At 38.5% G+C, this 18,947-nt stretch overlaps 2 protein-coding genes across 13 annotated transcripts in view; one reads left to right on the top strand and one right to left on the bottom strand.

Moving 5' to 3' along the window:
- Window positions 1–15,699, bottom strand: part of CEP57L1 (centrosomal protein 57 like 1) — a 56,598-nt gene extending 40,899 nt beyond the window's left edge. For 4 of the 11 annotated variants that reach the window (XM_077162606.1, XM_077162603.1, XM_077162602.1 and 1 more), the window contains exon 1: window positions 15,107–15,259. Coding sequence is in view for 2 of the 11 variants with exons in the window: in XM_077162602.1 (XP_077018717.1) it covers window positions 15,107–15,109 (3 nt within the window). In the remaining 9 variants the exon portion in view is untranslated. The other 7 variants (XM_077162607.1, XM_077162605.1, XM_077162610.1 and 4 more) reach the window with 5 other exon arrangements.
- Window positions 15,700–16,276: 577 nt separating this feature from the next.
- Window positions 16,277–18,947, top strand: part of SESN1 (sestrin 1) — a 119,241-nt gene continuing 116,570 nt past the window's right edge. The window contains exons 1-2 of one of the 2 annotated variants that reach the window (XM_077162599.1): window positions 16,277–16,575; window positions 16,673–17,012. In XM_077162599.1, coding sequence (XP_077018714.1) covers window positions 16,734–17,012 — 279 coding nt within the window. In that variant the 5' untranslated portion in view covers window positions 16,277–16,575; window positions 16,673–16,733. Of the gene's footprint in view, window positions 17,013–18,947 lie in introns of both variants that reach the window. The other variant, XR_013176335.1, reaches the window with a different exon arrangement.

The raw sequence follows: 18,947 nt of genomic DNA, 5'->3' as shown, positions 1-18,947 counted from the left end.
ACAGTTTTAAAAGCAATCTTATTTATTTTATATACCTTTTCAATATTCTTTTCATTAGTTTCAGTGTGTTTAAAATAAGACACGGTATCTTTTTCAGTGCCTTAAATTATTTTGAAAGCAGTCTTGCTAAAGAACTCTTTTTTTTAAAGAATAAAATACTATCATTAAAAGGATTTGTAGAATAATTTACATGTTTTATAAAATAGTTACATAGGGAGGCATTGTCATTTTTATTGGGCAAAAACATTTTGAGAACCAACTAACATTTATTAGGTGCCTCCTGTGTGCCAGATACTTTAAAAAATGTTACTTTTGTTGAATATTCAGAAATGTACAAATTTGATATTTTTTATATTATGTCAGTGGTTGTAGATTTTTTGTTTTGTTTTGAGACAAGTCATTTTATTATAAGGGACTTCTAGGGACTTAAAGGAGTGAGGACAAAGTGGCCCAGCACTAGCAAATTGGCAGGGACTTTCCAACTTCACAGCTGGGGAAATAGAGTTGTGTTTATTTTGTAAACCATCCTTGGTGTCCTGAGCTGATCTAGCATGAAGACTCCTTGGTAAGGTTTACTTCTTTTTTCTCCCCATAAGTACAAACCATTTAATTAAAAAATTGCTTATCATACACACATGCATGCACGCACACACAAATACACACATACACACACAAAGGTCCTTAATATATTCAAAGTGCTTCTGATGGTTTGGAGGCTTTATGGACTCCAAAAGATCATTTCTTAAAGCTATGTGTCAAAAAAACCAAATTTGATCAGCTTGACTAGTTAATCAGGAAAGCAAAATGGGATGTACTGTACTAAAAAAAGGGATGTACTGTAGTCTGTTTTAAAAAATTAAAACAACAAGCAGATATTATTTCACACTCAGACTGACAAAAACATGAAAAAGTCTGTTAGTATCAAGCTCTGGTAAGGATGTGGGGAAATGGAAATTTTTATAAACTGCTGATGGGAATGGAAACAAGTCTAAAATTTTGGAAGACAAACTATATTCACACAGTAAAACATAAATCAGTTAAATTTTAAAAACTAGATCTACATTTAGAAACAGGCTCTGGAAACACTGTTGAGTGAAAAAAAGAAGTTATAGAATGACAGGTATATTATGAATGTCTTTTATGTAAAATTTTAAAAACCACAATATACTATTGTGGTAAGGGCACTGCCACAATATATTTAATAGATATTAACAAAAATACATAATATTTCACTTGAAAAATAAAGCAAATGAGGCAAAATGTTAATACCGTAGGTATAATGTATTTATTATATTATTTTTTAATTTGAAACCCTTAAGTTTTAAAATGACAAAATTTTACTATCTAACCTCTATATAATTATATATACATGTCAAAATAAGAGTATAGAAATAAGATGAAACCAGCAAGAGATTGGTTTATGAAATTAATGTCATAAATTGTGTCTATATGCTAGAATTCGGTCACAAGTCTTTTTATAGCAATGATTCTTTAAAAATATCTACCCATTAAAATGCCAGAAATATTAGAGATTACGATATTTAAAGAACAATACAGTAAATCTGGAGAGGCTGAAGACAAATAAATCTGGAGAAAATATTAAAAAGTAATTTTGATTTAGATGGTTTATTCACTTATTCCTAAAAAATGGAAGCAAAATAACATGAAAAAAAGAGATATACTGTAGTCTGAGAACAGTCTTTATAACAGTGCTTCAGAAAGTTGGTTTTAAAAAAGCTGGAAAGACCATAATACAAATCAATATTGTTAAACAAACCTTAAAAATAAAAACCAATGTTCAAAATTAAAAAAGACTTTATAACCTATTTGGGCAACACACACACAAAAAGGTACATGCATAACAGTTGACAGGCTGTTTTAGTTTGCTAATGCTGCCAGAATGCAATATACCAGAAATGGGTTGGCTTTTATAAAGAGAATTTATTAAGTTACAAGTTTACAGTTCTAAGGTCATAAAAATGTCCAAACTAAGGCATTCAGAGAAAGATGCCTTGACTCAGGAAAGGCCGATGGCATCTGGAACACCTCTGTCAGATGGGAAGGCATGTGGCTGGTGTGTGCTGGTTCTTTGGCTTCTGGTTTCAAACGGTTTCCTTGGAGGTATTTTCTTTCTGCATCATCAAATGTCTCTGTGACAGTTCTGAAGCTTTTCCCCAAACAGTTCCCTCTTAAAGGATGCCAGCAGGAGGATTAAGACTCACCTTGAATGGGCAGGGATGCATCTCCATGGAAACCACCTAATCAAAACACCCCACCCACAACTGGGTGGCTCACACCTCCATCGAACAACCTAATCAAAATGTCCCACCATAAAGAATAGGTCTACCTCCACAGAATTGGATTAGGATAAAGAACATGGCTTTTCTGGAGTACCTAATAGTTTCAAGTATACAGACCATTTTACAACAAGCCAAAATAAATACCAAATAAGCATTTGGATGCAAATGGTAGGTAAATAATGGTAGATAATGGTAGGATAATTAGGATAATTTCATTTAAAAACTGAAATTGCAGTCAGTCATTGTATAAAGAAACATTTCAGATTCAGATGGCTGTAGCATTTCATGAAACAAAAGGGTTACACAACTGAGGCAAAAAAAACCACAGGTAGATTTTGGAAACCTGTATGACTAGACTGAAAACTAGCAAAGAAACATCAATGTAGATAAATTAACAAGGTAAATCAACTAGAAAAATATGTTCCCAATTGTAGGCAGTCTCTCAATTTCTACTTAGAGCACTCAACCAACTATACATGTTAACAAGAGATAACAATAAAGCAGCCCTGAAATGGAACTGTTAGTCCAGTCTCCTGATGTGCTGCAGATAAAGCTCTCCCCAGCTCCATCTGTAGGCTGGCTTCAAACATCTCTTCTAAGGAACAATACTGATAATTGTATCAAAAATAATTACTTCAGATTCAGGAGAGATTTTATTTAAAAAATTTTTTTTAATTTATTAAAAAAAAAATTCAGGAGTTAGTCCAACTCCGCTCACTTTACAGATGAAGACTCTGAAGCCTAGAGAGAGCAAGAGACTTACCAAAAGTTATACAGAAAAAGGAAACATCTGGTCATGGCTGCAATCTGTTACCATAAATAAAGTTCAAAATACAGGGCTGTCTCTTTTTTTCAGGAATGGAACAGCCAATCACTAAATTCATATGGAATGGCAAGGGGCCCCAAATAGCCAAAACAATAAGTCTCATACTTCCCAATTTCAAAACTTATTAGAAAGCTGCAATAATCAGTAGAGCATGGTACTGGCATAGAAAGACGAATAACACAATGGATCACAACTGATCACAGAAATAATCCCACACATTTATGGCCAAATGATTTTCCAGAAGGATGCCACGTCCATTCCGTGGAGGAAGAATTTTTTTTTCAACAAATGGTTCTGGGGAAATTGGATATCCACATGTAAAAGAAGAAAACTGGACCTCTACCTCACACCATCGACAAAATTAATTGAAAATGGATCAGTTACTTAAATTAAATATAAGAGCTAAAACCATAAAACTCTTGGAAGAAAACATAGGGGGAAATCTTCATACCTTGGATTTAGCAAAGATTTCTTATATTTGACACCAAAAGCACATACAACAAAGAGAAAGAAAAGAAAAGATAAATTGGGCTTTGTCAAAATTAAAAGTTTTTATACATCTAAGGACATTATTGAGAAAGTAAAACAAAAACCTACAGAATGAGAGAAAATAGTTGCAAGTCATATATTTGGGAAGGGTTTTTAATATCCAGAATATATAAAGAATTCCTACAACTCAACAATAAAAAGACAAACAACCTTATTTTTTTTTAAATGGGCAAAGGACCCACATGCTCCATTCGCCCACCCACATCCTGCCCATGTACCAGTCCCAGCACATCTGCACAGCCCCACCATCTGACTCCTGCAGTGTCCCCAATGCAGCACCCTGCTCCTGTGCTCCAAGCCCTGTCTGAGCTGCATCTTGCCGCCATGGCCCCCGCATTGCACCTCTACAACCCTGCCACCCACACACCACACTCACAGGCACCAGAGTAGCATCCCTGATCTGTGCACATACCTGTGCTGCAACCCGTCAGCGCACTGTTGTTGTTCGTCCCCATGCCCCCAAACCTGCTCCAAATCTATCCAACAAATACAAAGCTTGACACTACTGAAGAAAATCAAAGACCAAAGTAACCCTAACAAGGTATTTACATGCTGCAAAGACAACAGACCACTAATCATATGAAGATACAGATAAATAAAGCCCAGTCTAACGACCAAATTAAAATATCAGAGAAGACAGACTTTGGAACAACTAATCAAAGATATTTATATAACTCCACTAAATAAAATCAGTGGGATGGCTAATGATAAAAAGGAGATAAAAAAGACACTAGCAGAGCATAAAGAGGAATTTGAAAGAATAAATAGAAAAATAGTAGATATCATAGAGATTAAAGATGCTGTAGCCCAAATAAAAAATATACTAGAGACTCACGACAGCAGATTTGAAGAGGCAGAAAAAGAACAAGTGAACTAGAGGACAGGACAACTGATTTCGAATACGCAAAAAGAGCAAATGACAAAAAAGATGGAAAAATCTGAACTGGATCTCAGGAAAATGATGAACAAAACAAAGCACGCAAATATAAGAATTATTGGTGTACCAGAAAAAGAAGAGAAAAGTTAAGGGCTAGGAAGATTAGTAGAAGACATAATGGGGGAGAACTTCCCAATCTATATAAAAGACATAAACATGCAAATCATAGAAGCCCAACAAACTCCAAACAGAATAAATCCAAGTAGGCCTTCCCTAAGACACATACTAATCAGTCTGTAAATGCTAACGAGAAGCAGAAAATCGTTCAAGCAGCAAGAAAAAAACTAATATGTACAAGGAAAACCACATAAGACTGACTTCAGTCTACTCAACTGGCACTACAGAGGAGAGAAGACTATGGTATGATACACTTCAGATCCTGAGAGAGAAAGACTTCCAGCCAAGAATTCTGTACCCAGCCAAACTGTCTTTCAAAACCAAAGGAGACTGGCTGCAGGGGCTGTGGAGCTGAGAAGCAGAAAACTGGAGCCTAATGCGGAAGAGTGGAGCCCACAGGAGTGAACGGACAGGGAGACAGGGACTAGGAAGTAAGCCAAGCTGTGTTCCTTGAATGCGCTACTCTCACCACCACAGCCTCATGACCTGCGACTCACCCCACAACCCACACACCAGAATGCCATCACCCACCCGCATTCTCCTTGCTCTAAGCACCCCCACCCCACCAACCACCAGCACGCGTACCTGCCCCACACCCCACCTCAAGTGCAGCCCAACCCATCTTTCCTGCACCCCTCCTGAGTACTACCTCCTCTTCCCTGCTCCCTGCAGGCCATCGCCTGCACACAAAGGCTGTGAGCGCTAACCTCTATAGCCAGGCTACACTGGCCCCATACCAGTGGTATTGCAGAGCCACACTGTGCCCACCCTGAGCTCAGCACATCAGATTACAGCACTCCTAGACCCATGCATGCGCTCAGCCCCAAGTCACACCCCATAGCTCTGGGAACATCAGTTTGCAGCACTCCTAGACCCAGATATGTGCACAGCCCCAGTCATGTACTTCAGCTCTGGGAACATCAGTTTATGGCACTCCTAGACCCATGCATGCGCACGGTCCTCAGGCACACTTCCCAGCTCTGAGAAAGCATTAACTTGCGCAGCCAGGTCACATCCACCCTCAGCCAAGGAAGGCATAATGCAAACCCACTGCCATAACTCTGCACATGTGCACAAAAGGCCCTGTGCCTTAGACTAGTGCACAACAGGGTATGGCTCCCAGATCTGTGCGCCCACACAGCTACATCCTCCCTGGCTGCTGGGCACCCACATTCACAAGCACCACTGTAACATCCCCAACCTGCGCCTATACATATGCTGCAATGCATCACCGAACCGTTGTGCCCCACCCCATACCCTGCATCCAGCTACACACCCACCTTGCAAACACAAGGTTTTAGACTACTGAAGGAAATGAACTCCCAAAGTCAATTAATCAAGATATTTACATGCTATGAAAACAATAGACCACTAAGCATACCACAAGGCAGACAGATATAGCTCAGCCTAATGACCAAAATAAAACACCAGAGGAGAAGACACAGACACTGGAACAACTAATCAAAGATGTTCATTTAACCCTACTTAATAAAATAAGTGGCATGGCTAATGACACAGATGAGACCAAGAAGACAGCAGAAGAGCACAAAGAGGAATTTGAAAGAATAAATAGAAAAATAGCAGATATCACAGAGATTAAAGAAGAGTGGATTAACAAATGTGGTACATACATACGATGGAATATTATGCAATGGTAAGATGAAATGTCATCTTAAAGCACATGGCAAGATGGATGAGCTTTAAGGACATAATGCTGAGTGAAATAAGCCAGACACAAAAGAATAGATACTGTATGATTCCACTTTTATGACCATAGTAAAGGTAAAATCAGAGGTGTATATACAGAATATAGGGGACCTAGAGATACACAGAAGCTTGAGATGGGTGAACAGCTAGCTAACGAGGCTGAACTTAATTGTAAGGGGATAGAAGTGAAGGCGTTACTAGTGGGTCCATAAGTAACATTACCATATTGAAGGTGAACATCAGAGAAAGGGGTTGTATAGACTCCTGTGTCCCACTGACTAACACTACAAACATAAATAGGTTCTTGCATGAACTACTACTGTAAAGGTATGAATCTTGTACATAGAGTGTATAACTTCAGGGTATAGGGGGAAAACTGCTAGTGCATGCTATGGGCTATGTTTAACAGGAAAATATCAACAGTACTGTTGCAATACTAGGAGCACATAATGGGGTAAGGGACAAGAGATAGGGAGATGTTTATTGGTTATGTTTATTGGTTATCTTTCTCTTGGGAACAACGAAATGATCTAAAATTGAGAGTGTTGATGGGTTATTTACTTTGGACATTATACATGAGGCCCAGTATATGGAGGTGGCTGAAAGACACATTGACTGAGAAGTAGACTGGCAAAATATGGTGTATACATATGATCGAACATTGTGCTGTTGTAAAAGGAAGCAAGATTGTGAGGCATGCCATGATGTGAATGAAACTATAGGACATCTGGTGAGGCAAAATAAGCCAGAAACAAAAGAGCAAATTTTGCATGATCTTATTTAGAAAATACTTGCAAGAAAACTAGAGCCTAGATTGAAAGCTCTTATAGCAGTCACGTTTAGTCCAGAATGGTAATTGTTATTTCTGGATTTTGAGAGGCTATTTTATGTATGTATAACCTGATATATAGAGATTAAGAATGAAATCTAGAAGATTGGGATTAAAGTAATTCAGAATACAGGGGTAAGGAAGACGTTGTCTGTATTTTAAAACTTCACCTACTCTTTGAGATCAAAGGAAGAAAGGTGTATTTTGTCCACAACCTAAATTTTCCATAGCACATAATCTAATTTAACCTATCTGGATTATAAAAGGGTACAGCTGCTATGGAAAATGGTTTGGCAAATCCTCAAAAAGTTAAACACAGAATTACCATATGAACTGATAATTCTTTCCTAGGTATATACCCCACAGAACTGAAAGCAGGATTTGAACAGATCCCTGTACAACAAATGTTCATGGCAGCATTATTCACAATTGTCAAAAGGCAGAAACAACCCCAGTGTCCACTAAAGATGAATGGAAAAACAAAATGTAGTATATACATACAGTGGAATATTATTCAGCCTTAAAAAGGAATTGATGTTCTGATAGATGCTACAACATGGGAGAACCTTGAAAACATTATGATAAATGAAATACACCAAAGACAAAGGAGAAGTATTATATGATTTCACTTACAAGAATTAAGAAAATTTACAGACAGAAAGTAGATCATAAGTTACCATGAATTGGAAGAAGAGGGAATGGGGAGTTATTGCTTAATGGGCATATAATTTATGTTTCGGGTGATGAAAAAGTTTTGGTAATAGATAGTAGTGATGATGACACAACACTATAAACCTAACTAATGCCACAGTATTGTTTACATAAAAATGGCTGTGATGGATCCGAGACGTTATTAATTTGTTTCAGTGTTTAGTGAAACAAACACTACTCAGTGTTAGTGTTTGAGTTGGGCTATCATTAAAAGCTAAATCTTTAAGATTTTCTGACTGTGAAACATAAACACAATAAGGGTGCAAAGACTAAAGAATTCAGCCTAAGAGCTTTTAAAAATTAATTAATTTTTTAATTTCTACTTTTTTCTTTATTAGAAAAGTTGTGGATTTACAGAATATGCATACCCACCCTGGTAACACCTTGCAGTGGTATGGAACATTTATTACAGTTGATGGAAACACATTTTTATAACTCTACTGTTAACTACAAACTATGGTTTAACTTATGGTTTACTGTTTGTGCAATGCAGTTACATTAATTAAAAAAAATATTTTTATTGTTACCATATATACAACCTAACAATTTCCTCTTTTAACCGCATTCAGATATGTATTTCAGTGCTGGTTATTATGCTCACAAACCAGCTTAAGTTTCGATCCTTGCATTTAAACAAAGTATAGAGTGTGAGGCTAAGCAACTGGATCTGATGGTATGGCATCTCAAAGCAGAAAAGCCTTTCTCCTGGGAATGCAGAATAATGTTTGAGCTCTAAAGCCTATACCTGGAATAAAAAAAAATCTGTAATGGGGAAAAAAGCTCTGTAGTAACAGCTGCCATTTATTGTGCCCCCACCTTTTTTGCGAACTGATGAGTATTCTAAAGAGGCAAAGAACACAAGCTTTATTTGGAGGCAGACAGGCTTGGTTTCCAGCTGATCTGTAAAAATGGGGTAAATAATAGTACCTAATTCATAGGGTAGTTGTGAGACTGTAAGAGACAACCTTTGTAAATGACCAGCACAGAGCAGGAACAAACACACTGTGAATATTAGCAATTATTAATAATGATGATAATTATAACTATTAGATTTCATATATATTAAGCAGATGCCACAAATGCTTTTAAATGAGATAAGTCATGGGAAAACAAACATTCAGACCAAGAAATAGTGCCAAGCACCTAAGTGTGTTACATACATTATTTGAAGTCTTCTAAAATTGCCTGTGAGGTCGTTAGTGAGTGAGTCGATGTTGTCAGTGAGTGAGTCGACAAGTATTTTCGGTGCATTTACCATGGGCAAATAGTTGTTTGAGACACTAGGAGCCCAGTGGTAAAGAAGGAGCTTATATTCTTACGGGGAAGGGTGAACAATAAGCATGAGACAAACAAATAAATATGTCCAGGTGAAGACTTGCTGTGAAGGAGATTAGAAAGGGTAATAGGTGGGCTGCTTTAATTAGAATGGTCCTTAAGACCTCTTAAGGAGAGTGATTTTGAGATGTGTTTGCAACAGTGAGAAGGTAGTCATATGAAAATCTCAGGGAAGAATATTCAGAATAGAAAAAAAAAGTTTATGGAAAGACACTAAGTTTGGTACATTCAAAGAATTGAAACATAAGAATGGATAATAATGTGTACCATATTTTATAGAAAAAGAAAATGGGATTTGAGAGAGGTTAGTAGTTTGTAATATGGTAAATGATAGAGGCATGGATTTGAAGGTCTAATGCCAAAGTCTGTGGCCTCATGGGAATGCTTTGCTACTTATTAATAGCAAACAAACAAATTTTGCTCAACCTGTTCTTAGTCATCAAACAATCCTGTCTCTCAAATAGTTTTCTAAAAAGTACTTTTGAAAATTCAGGAGGTTCTTCTAAATTCTATAATATCTACTTACTTTGTGGTAGCAAAAAATAAGGCAAAAATTCTGAAGATAAAAATTATGAAAAAAATGAGAAAAGAAAAAAATTCTGAGCTATACAGTTTGAAACTGAATCACATTAAATACATGTATAAATGACTGGTAGCTGTATTTTTCTAAACTATAAATTCTTTAAAGTGTTTAATATCATATAGGTATACTATTGATTAAACATGTTGTTTTCACATACATACATATGTGTGTATATATATATATATATATTTTTTTTTTTTTTTTGCATGGGCAGGAATGGAAAATCAAACCCGGGTCTCTGGCATGGCAGGTAAGAACTCTGCATGCTGAGCCACCATGGCCGACCAGCATGTTGTTTTTAATAATGTCCATAACAAAACTGGACAGAGTTCTTTCCTCAGGAATATAATCTCTTATCATGTTGCTCTTTTATGGGAAAATTATAATTGTGGTATTTTTACTTATCCTAACTTTTTCCAATTAAGAAGCTTAAAAAGGCCAAATAGTATTAAAACTAAGTTATAAATTTGAGAAAAATGAAATGCAATTCAAAGATCTCACTATAAAGCCTTAGAGAATGCCAAAAATAACAGTATTACATAAAAGAGCACTTTTCAGTTGAACTATAAACACTTTAGAAATATTTCACAATCTCATCAAGTTAAAAGGCAAATAGTATTTGACATAGCATAATAATATTTTAAAGTATTATTGCTTGGGTACCTAATACATGCCAAATGCTAATCTAAAAATTTTACACATTGTCTCAATTATCTTCACAATAGTACTGGTAATGTAGGTATTAGCCTCCTTTTACAGATGAGAAAATTCTCTCTCTCGTCTCCCCCTCCAGGCTTAGTGAGGTTAAATAACTGGTCAAATTCGACTTACAAGTACATGCTGGAGTTGGGATTCAAAACCAAGATTCTGTAATTCTGAGGTCTGTATTCTTCTCACTATTTGAGGGTGTTCCTCTCCTGATATCAACTTCCTTCTACAGTTAGTTTCAGACTACTTCTGGCTCTTTTCTTATCTGCATCCTCTCCTTAGTCAATTTCATTTACACCGTGGTTATATTACAGTGCTAATACAGTAATCAGTTCTACCATTTTTTTTAGGGATGTGAGGATAAAATAAAATAATGTATGCAAAACATCTAACAGAAACAATTTCTTAATAGGTAAATATGAAATACTTTGAAAGTTTCTGACATATTTTTCTTCAATTCTTTCATTCATTCAGTTATTCTTTTATTCATTCAGTAAACATTTACCGAGTTCAGGCAAGGTGCCAGCCACTGCATTCAGCGTTGAAGAAACAATGATGAGCAAAAATAGGAACAGTGGCTGCTTTTGTGCACTTACGCTTAACTGGAGCAAATACTTTAACCAAATTATCACATGGAAAATTGTAAAACTATATATGGTACAATAAGAGTGTATTTATTATACAGGCATTTGACCAGATCAAGAAGATCTCTCTGAGAATGATATCTGAGCTAAGATCTGCAGGAAAGGAGTTAATGAGTTAAAATTTGAGGCTAGAATAGATTGGACAAAGAAAACAGAAACAAAGGTGCTGTATCTATTCTTTCCCCAGTCTCTCTTGAATGATGTGGCATTTGTATCCTTCATACCACCAAAACTTCTCTCATCACTATCCCCAGTTACTTCCAGGGTGCTAAATGTAGTGGTTAGTTATCAATCCTCATCTCACTTGACATAAGCAGCATTTAACACAACTTATCACTCTTTCCTCCTTAATCACTTTTCTCCAACTGGCTTCTAGGACACCATACCCTGCAGGTTTTCCTCCCTATTCACCAACCAATCCTTCATAGTCACCTTTGCAGATTACTCCAAACAGACCTAAACTTCACAAAGTGAAGTCAGTGGTCTTAAGTATTCTCAGGCTTTAACTAATTAACTGAAACAGTGATAAAAGCCAAAATTCCATCTCCACTTCAGATCTCTCCCCCCAGCTCCAGATTCATTTATCCAACTGCCTACTCTACATCTCTACCTGAATGTCTTATAAGCATTTCAAACTTAATATGGTCAAAACTATAACTTCCAATCCTGCCCCTCTCACCCATATATATACACAAATCTGCTTCATCTGTAAACTTCCCCACGATAGTAAATAGCAATTTCTTCCTTCTACTTACTTAGGCTAACAATTTTGACTCTCAGACCTCACATCCAACCCACTGGCAAAACCTGCTGGCACACTATCAAAATATATCCAGACCCCAGTCTCTTTTTATGGCCTTCACTGTTACCACCCTGATCCACTAACATCTCTCACGGGGATTATTACTTTAACTTCCTAATCAGTCTTTCTGCTACTACTCTTGCTCTCTAATGGTCTATGCTCAATATAATTTAAAAGATATGATCCTTTAAAAAATGTCAGACCCCGCCTGCATCTGCTCAGAACCCTCCAATTGCTTCTTCATATCAATAAAAAAAGCCAAAGTCTTTTCAATCACCTACATGATCTAGCTCTACCCTCTTCCACTCTGACCTCATGCTGCTTTTATCCCCTGACTCACTATACCCCAGCCAGAGTAAGCCTCCTTTTTTAAATGTGCAGGCATGGTCCCTCACAGGCCTTGTTCCTGAATATTCTCCCCCCACCCCACCCACCAAGGAATCTTAATGGCTTAATCCTCCATCCCCTACAGAGATCCCTACAAATGTCTCCTTCCTGATGAAGTCATCTGTGACCACCATATATAAAAGTGAACCCTGCCCCCACAACTTGGCACCATTCCCCATCCCAGTTTTATTTTTCTCCACTGCATCTGTCTTCATTTGATGTACTAAATATTTTACTTATTTATTTATCGTCTATCTCTCCTTAGCAGAATGCAAGCTCTATAACAGGAGGATGGGGGGACTTGTATGTGTACTCAGTGTTATATCCTGTTACATAGTTGGCACTCAACAATTATGTTGAATAAACGAATGGGTGAAAGGGAATGTGGTGAGAACCAGTGACTGAAGAAAGGTCTCTCTCTACGGCTGAAGCACAGGGAAAGAGTTAGAGAATGATACTAAGTGAAGCTGGAGAAGTGGAAAGGCAATCAGATGATGCTGGGCTTTAAAGGTTATGTTAAGGAGTTTTGTTTTTATTTTAAGAGCAATGGGATGCATTTTGAAAAGATCATTCTGGCTGCTGTATGGAGAACTAATGGAGGAGGCCCAGAGTGAATAATGACTATTGCAGTGGTCTTGACAAGAGATTATAGCAGTTTAGAATAGGACTGTACTGATGTAGATAAAGGGAAACAGATGGGTTGGAGAGGTATTTGGGATTTAAGATTGATAACACTTGGTAATATTTTGGCTATAGAGGTACAAGAACAGAAAGGAATCAAGAATGAGGGTTAGCTTTCAAAATTTCACAAGTAGACAGACAGTAGTATACTGAGACAGAACACTGGAAGAGAACCAGGTAACTGTGAATTTGGTTTTAGGCATATTGAGTTTGAGGTGCTTTTGAGATATACAAGAAGAAACAGCAGAGAGATCATTGGATATATGAAGGCTGAAAGATAAAGTCGATGGAGCTGTACCTTTGGGAGTCATCCACAAATAGGTAGTGGTGAAGCCATGGGTATGGCTGAGATCATATTCAGCTACAGAGTAAAAAGGGGACTTAGACTTTGTGGGCTGGGTAAAGAAGGATAAGCCCACAACAGAGAGAGAAATGGGCTTTTTTATTTTGTAAATCACATTCATAAGAGCAGTTATTCCCACCTGTGCTGATTTGAATCTGTTATAAAAAAAAAAAAGACTACATTCTTTTAATTTATTCTTGTGGGTGCAGACCTACTATGGGTGAAGCTTGTTTTGATTAGGCTATTTCAATTGAGATGTAATCCAGTCCATTCAAGGTAGGTCTTAATCCTTTACTAAAAAGTCTTTTAAGTGAGCTTATGGAGAGAGAATTTAGAAAGAAAACATCCAGGGAGAAGCTAAGAAAGAAAATATCCCTGGAGAAGCTAAGAGACAGAAATACCCTGGGAGAAATAAGCAAGGACCCACAGAAACCCCGACACATTTTGGAGAGAAGGACCAGCAGACCTTACCATATGTCTTCCCATGTAACAGAGGAAACCCTAATGCCAGCAGCCTCGGACGTCAACAGCCTTTCCCCAAAGAAGGTATCTTTCTCTTGATGCATTAATTCGCACACTTTCATGTCCTTAGAACTACAAATTTGTGACTTAATAAATCCCCACTGAAAAAGCCAAGCCCTTTTTGATATACTGCATTCCAGCAGCTTTAGCAAACCCAAACACCATCTTTACTCAGATCCAAACCATTAGCATTAAAATGTAGCAAAACTTGCCAAATTAGACCAATTCATTGGTGGTATAAATCAGTTCAATGATATAGCTTTGGTTTTGTTGCAGTTTCCTGTAAGTATCAAATCTCTCTCACCCTGGGCCTCAGCATTTGCTCTTTGTTATTTTGATCCCCAATTACCTTGGGAAGGAGACTTTCTTGCCTTCCAAGATGGGGCTAGGTGACCTTACTAGCATCCTCAACAAGAGCACTATCATAATAGTACTGAAATTGTACGCTTAACTATTTTTTTTTTTGGGGGGGGGGTGCCTGACCCGGAAACCGAACCCGGGTCTCCTGCATGGAAGACAAGCATTCTACCAAAGAACCACCCGTGCATCCTAACCATTGGTTTTACTAACTAGACAGGGGCCGTGTCTTTTTCACAGCTGTACACTATGCCCAGCAAGACTAAAGTCTTACACATTCTGCAACGTGAAGAGATAAAATCTAGTCTGATTATCATTATTACCCTCCAATCCTCGATTTTTCTCAAAAAGAATGACTTTTAAAACAAACAATTATTCGTAAACAAATAATTGAACTTTAAAGATACTAATTTCAGAGGTCTTTAGAGTTTTTCATATGGTATCCTTAAAGTCTGCATAAGTCATATATAACAACACTAGGAATTCTTTTTCCTTTAGTCCCAGGCAAAACGTTATTTGACAAATCGCTTTCAACGCCCTGCTTGGGATGTGCTTTGACCAAACAGAGCCCAGTCTATCCCGGTACAGATGCAAACAAGGTGCAATTGCACTAGAATTCCTAATCCATCTCGCGTGTGTGCACCTGCAAGGGCGAAAACCGGCGACAGCGCGGACCTGCAGCACCCGTTTCCAAGCTTCCCCCTTGACTCCCAAAGAAGGCCACTCCCTCCGACCCCCAACATCGCGACCCCCAAATCCGAGCCTCACCATACCACGGGATATGGGCACCTGGACTAGCCCTTCCCACTCAGGTCATCAGAAAAAGCCCCCGCACTTGAGGGGGGGTGCTCTAGATGATCTCGTCTTCAAGATCCCAGAAGAAAAGAAGGAAGAAAAAGTCCTGTCAAAAAAAGGTAGCCAACGGACCTCACCAAGCTGGCGCTTTCAATCAACTCGCGCCTCAGCTAACGGTTGGTTCACAGGCCGCAGCAGGCAACGTCGCGGTGGCCTTTGGGACTTGTAGTTTCTGTCGCAAACAGACCGCTCCGGCAGCATCAAAACTATATTTCCCAGAAGCCAATGCGAGAACGTCCTAGCTACTTAAATCTGGGGTTTGGCGTAACAGAGAGGCCGTCACCATTTTTAGGCTAGTCTTAATTTAGCCTCAGGATTTTCCTTTCTTTGCCGTGCGTATTGTTTTTAACAATTTCAGCGAACTTCTACTCCTTCTTACTCTTCTTTCCCCTTCTCCACTCCAGAACTCCAAATGCCTGGAAACGGAAAACGACACCCCCACACTCGCACCCACAAAATATTAAATGCCTCTGGAGGTGCATGCGCCGTCTTCGCCATTGCGCATGCGTAGCAGCCGGCAGCAGTTGGCCCCACCTCGCGCAGACTCAGGGTCTGGAGGTAGCCTGCCGGAGGGCGGGGCTTTTTCCAATGGCTTTGCCTGCGCGGGTCTCGTCCGTCTGGGCGGGGAAGAGAGCGCGGGGGCAGGGGCGGCTCCTGGTTTGTGCCGGGCGGAGAAAGGGGAGGGGCTGGGGGTGAGGACCCCATCTCCCCTCCCTGCTCCCGCCTCTGGGCCGATCCCCACCGATGGGGCTGGGCGTAGGGGCGGACTCTGCGCCTCCGGCCCTACAGTTCAGCCTGCTCAGCGGCCCATCCCGACGCTCGGGGATTGCCAGGGCCGCCCAGTACCCGTCTGGCTTGGCGGACTCTGGCCGAGGACACAGGACTCGGAGAAGCAGCGGCATTTTTCCGGGCATTCGAATCGGCTGGACGTGAGTGCTGTGCTCTAACAGTGCTGCCGCCTTCGCCCAGACGGCGGCTGCTGGAGGTTACCGCCCCCAGGGAGCGCCCGGGTTCTTGGCCGCGGCGGCCAGTGGGCCAGGGTTCGGCGAGCCGTCCCGCCGGCACCCAGCTGGCCTCTGCGGCGCAGGGAGGAGCTGCGGAGGGCGGGGACGCTCCCGAGAACGCGGTGACTGCTCAGGCTAAAAAACCCGAATGGTTGGAGAGCGTTCCCTGTTACCGGCCTTTTGGGGCAGAGCACGGATTTGACAACTCCACAACGTGAGGATATCCGCTGACCGGGCGAGACGGAGAACACTTCCTCCAGGCGCCGTGTCCAGCAAAGCCAGCGCTGTAGGGTTACAACTTTCCAACTTTTTTTTCTCTCCAGTCTCTGACCAGAAGACTGCCCCTTCTTGCAAAAGGAGAGAATTGAAAGCATCAATGTAAGAGTTCTGATTCCAAATGTTACTCAAACGTGTTTTTTCATGACGACTCGATTTCTCTGATTTTATTCTTATAGTTCTCATTTTAAAAATACAGTGCCTTGGGGGACATGGTGAAAGATAATTGAAGACTGGAAAGGAAAAACTCCCAAGTTGTCATGGCCGAAGGAGAGAGTGAAGTGAGATGGGATGGTCTGTGCAGTAGAGATTCAAGTACTAGAGAGACAGCACTGGAAAGCATTAGACAAATCATTTTGAGGAAAACCGAGTATCTTCGTTCGTTAAAAGACACACCTTCTCGTCCATCAGACGGTCTTTCAAATGCTGTTTCTTTGGATGGATTGAATAAGCTTCTTGCTCATCTGCTCATGCTTTCTATGAGGTGTCCTTTTAAAGATGTACGAGAGAAAAGTGAGTTTATTCTGAAGAGCGTCCAGGTAAGAAAGAATATTAAAAGTACAACTATGTCTATGTACAGTGAAATTTTTATTTATTTTATTATTCACTTTGTATTGCTTCCAATAGATTGTCATATTATGAATTCATATTATAAATTCACTCCATGTCTTAAGTTTAGAATGATCTGTAAAACACTGATTTGGGGGTTTAAATTGAACAAAATGAACTAAAGTAAAAATAGTTTCCAAATATAAATAAACGAAGTATTCTTTTTTTAGACAGTTTTAGACAGCAACTCCATTCCTTCTGGAAAAAAAATAGGTGAAAGTTACAGTTAATAACAAGACTTGCTTTTCCTTATAGTCACTTTTATGTTGTGAACTGTTAGCTTTTTACATTGTTGCAAACTATGTTCTATGTGAAAAGTTTTACATTCAAAAACATATCAAATTATAAAGGATATTAAATGTTTCCTTCTTTGCCTGTTCAAGATAATTGGTGAAACAAATTTTCTCTTGTTCTCTAAAGACAAAGCAAAAGAAACAAAAACAAAAAATCTAGGGTGTGTTCTCTAAATGTAAATTTATTAAAATTATAAAATCCTTTGTTATAAAAAAAAAAGCAGACATCTTCAAGTTAAAAAGTTGGATCCAGGTAGAGTATATAGTGAAAACATTTTTATGGTAAATAATTCAACCATCTTCTGTGTTACCTAGAGTTGTTTCTTTTCTATTTCACATACCTATTTATGAGTGCAGCAGGTTAAAAATATTATCATTTTCCCCCTGTTTTATACATAATCAATTTATCCTGACTTATTGAAAGGTTATTAGATGTTGGTTGTTTTTAGATATTAAGATTCTTCATTGACACTCTTCATGTATGACTGTCAGTCTACACATTATTCAGTCCACACGTGTTGCTCAAAGTCATAGTATGAGAAGTTTTAAAAATTTATAATTTACTTGGCAATATTTGTAAGCTGAGATTGACAGTTTTTCTATACTCTCTTGATCTTGGTTTAAGGCATCAGGAAAACAATTCCATAACATGAAAAGACTGTTTAAGATCTTGGGCTATTTCTTCTCAACACTTTGAAAACAACCATTATAATTCATTTAACCATAGTTACCAGGGAGAAATTAATTTTTAAGATACCTGAAGTTTACTTGCTCAAGCATCAGAAGTTATTTCTCTATCTCTTACACTGTAGTGACCATAACAACCTTTTTGTTCGTAATGGTGTCATCATTATTATGCACATCAAGTAGTGTTGTACAGTGGAGGGTAGAGTGTATAGGACTGTATAACACTGCACTAACAGATACTCCCTGATATGCTTTTTTTTTAAATTTTTGTGTCCAATTTTTATAGTTTTTTCTGTCCCTCCCTTTGCTATCCATATACTTCACTTTGGTCTCTTCCTGAACCTTTCATTTTGCTGCTTGTTTATATTAGACTGGGAAACCAGATGACCAATTTTATTGAAAGTTATATTGAAAATAAAAGTAAGCAGCCTCAAAGGGAGTACGCAGTAAAAGTACTGTGATATATTGGTAAGTAAATGGGTACTGGAGTCAGACAGATCTGGGTTCAGATTCTGCTCTTTTAATGTATTCCATAATCTTGAACAACTTATTTGATCTTTCTTAGCTTGAATTTCCACATCCATAAAAAGAGAGCTGCTTTGAGAATTAAATGAGATATAAAGTGTCCCAGTAAATAGTGTATGCTCATCTCCCCTTTCTTAGATGAAATACATGGACTATATAATATATATTTCAAGACCCATCCATCCTTCTAAAGGATTCTAGAATCTCCTCTACTGTGAAGATTTCTCATAGCTTTATACTGTCTTTTTCGTCTGGGCACCTATTGCATCTTATTCCTACCACATATATAACAGGTACTTTACATATACTGTGCTATAACCACATGCTTATGTGTCTGTCTCGCCCACCAGATTGTAATTT

The sequence above is a fragment of the Tamandua tetradactyla genome, chromosome 5 (genome assembly GCF_023851605.1).
Source record: "Tamandua tetradactyla isolate mTamTet1 chromosome 5, mTamTet1.pri, whole genome shotgun sequence".
NCBI classification, from domain to species: Eukaryota; Metazoa; Chordata; class Mammalia; order Pilosa; family Myrmecophagidae; genus Tamandua; species Tamandua tetradactyla.
Note: the sequence above shows the minus strand (reverse complement) of the source record. Positions and strands in the feature narration are given on the sequence as shown.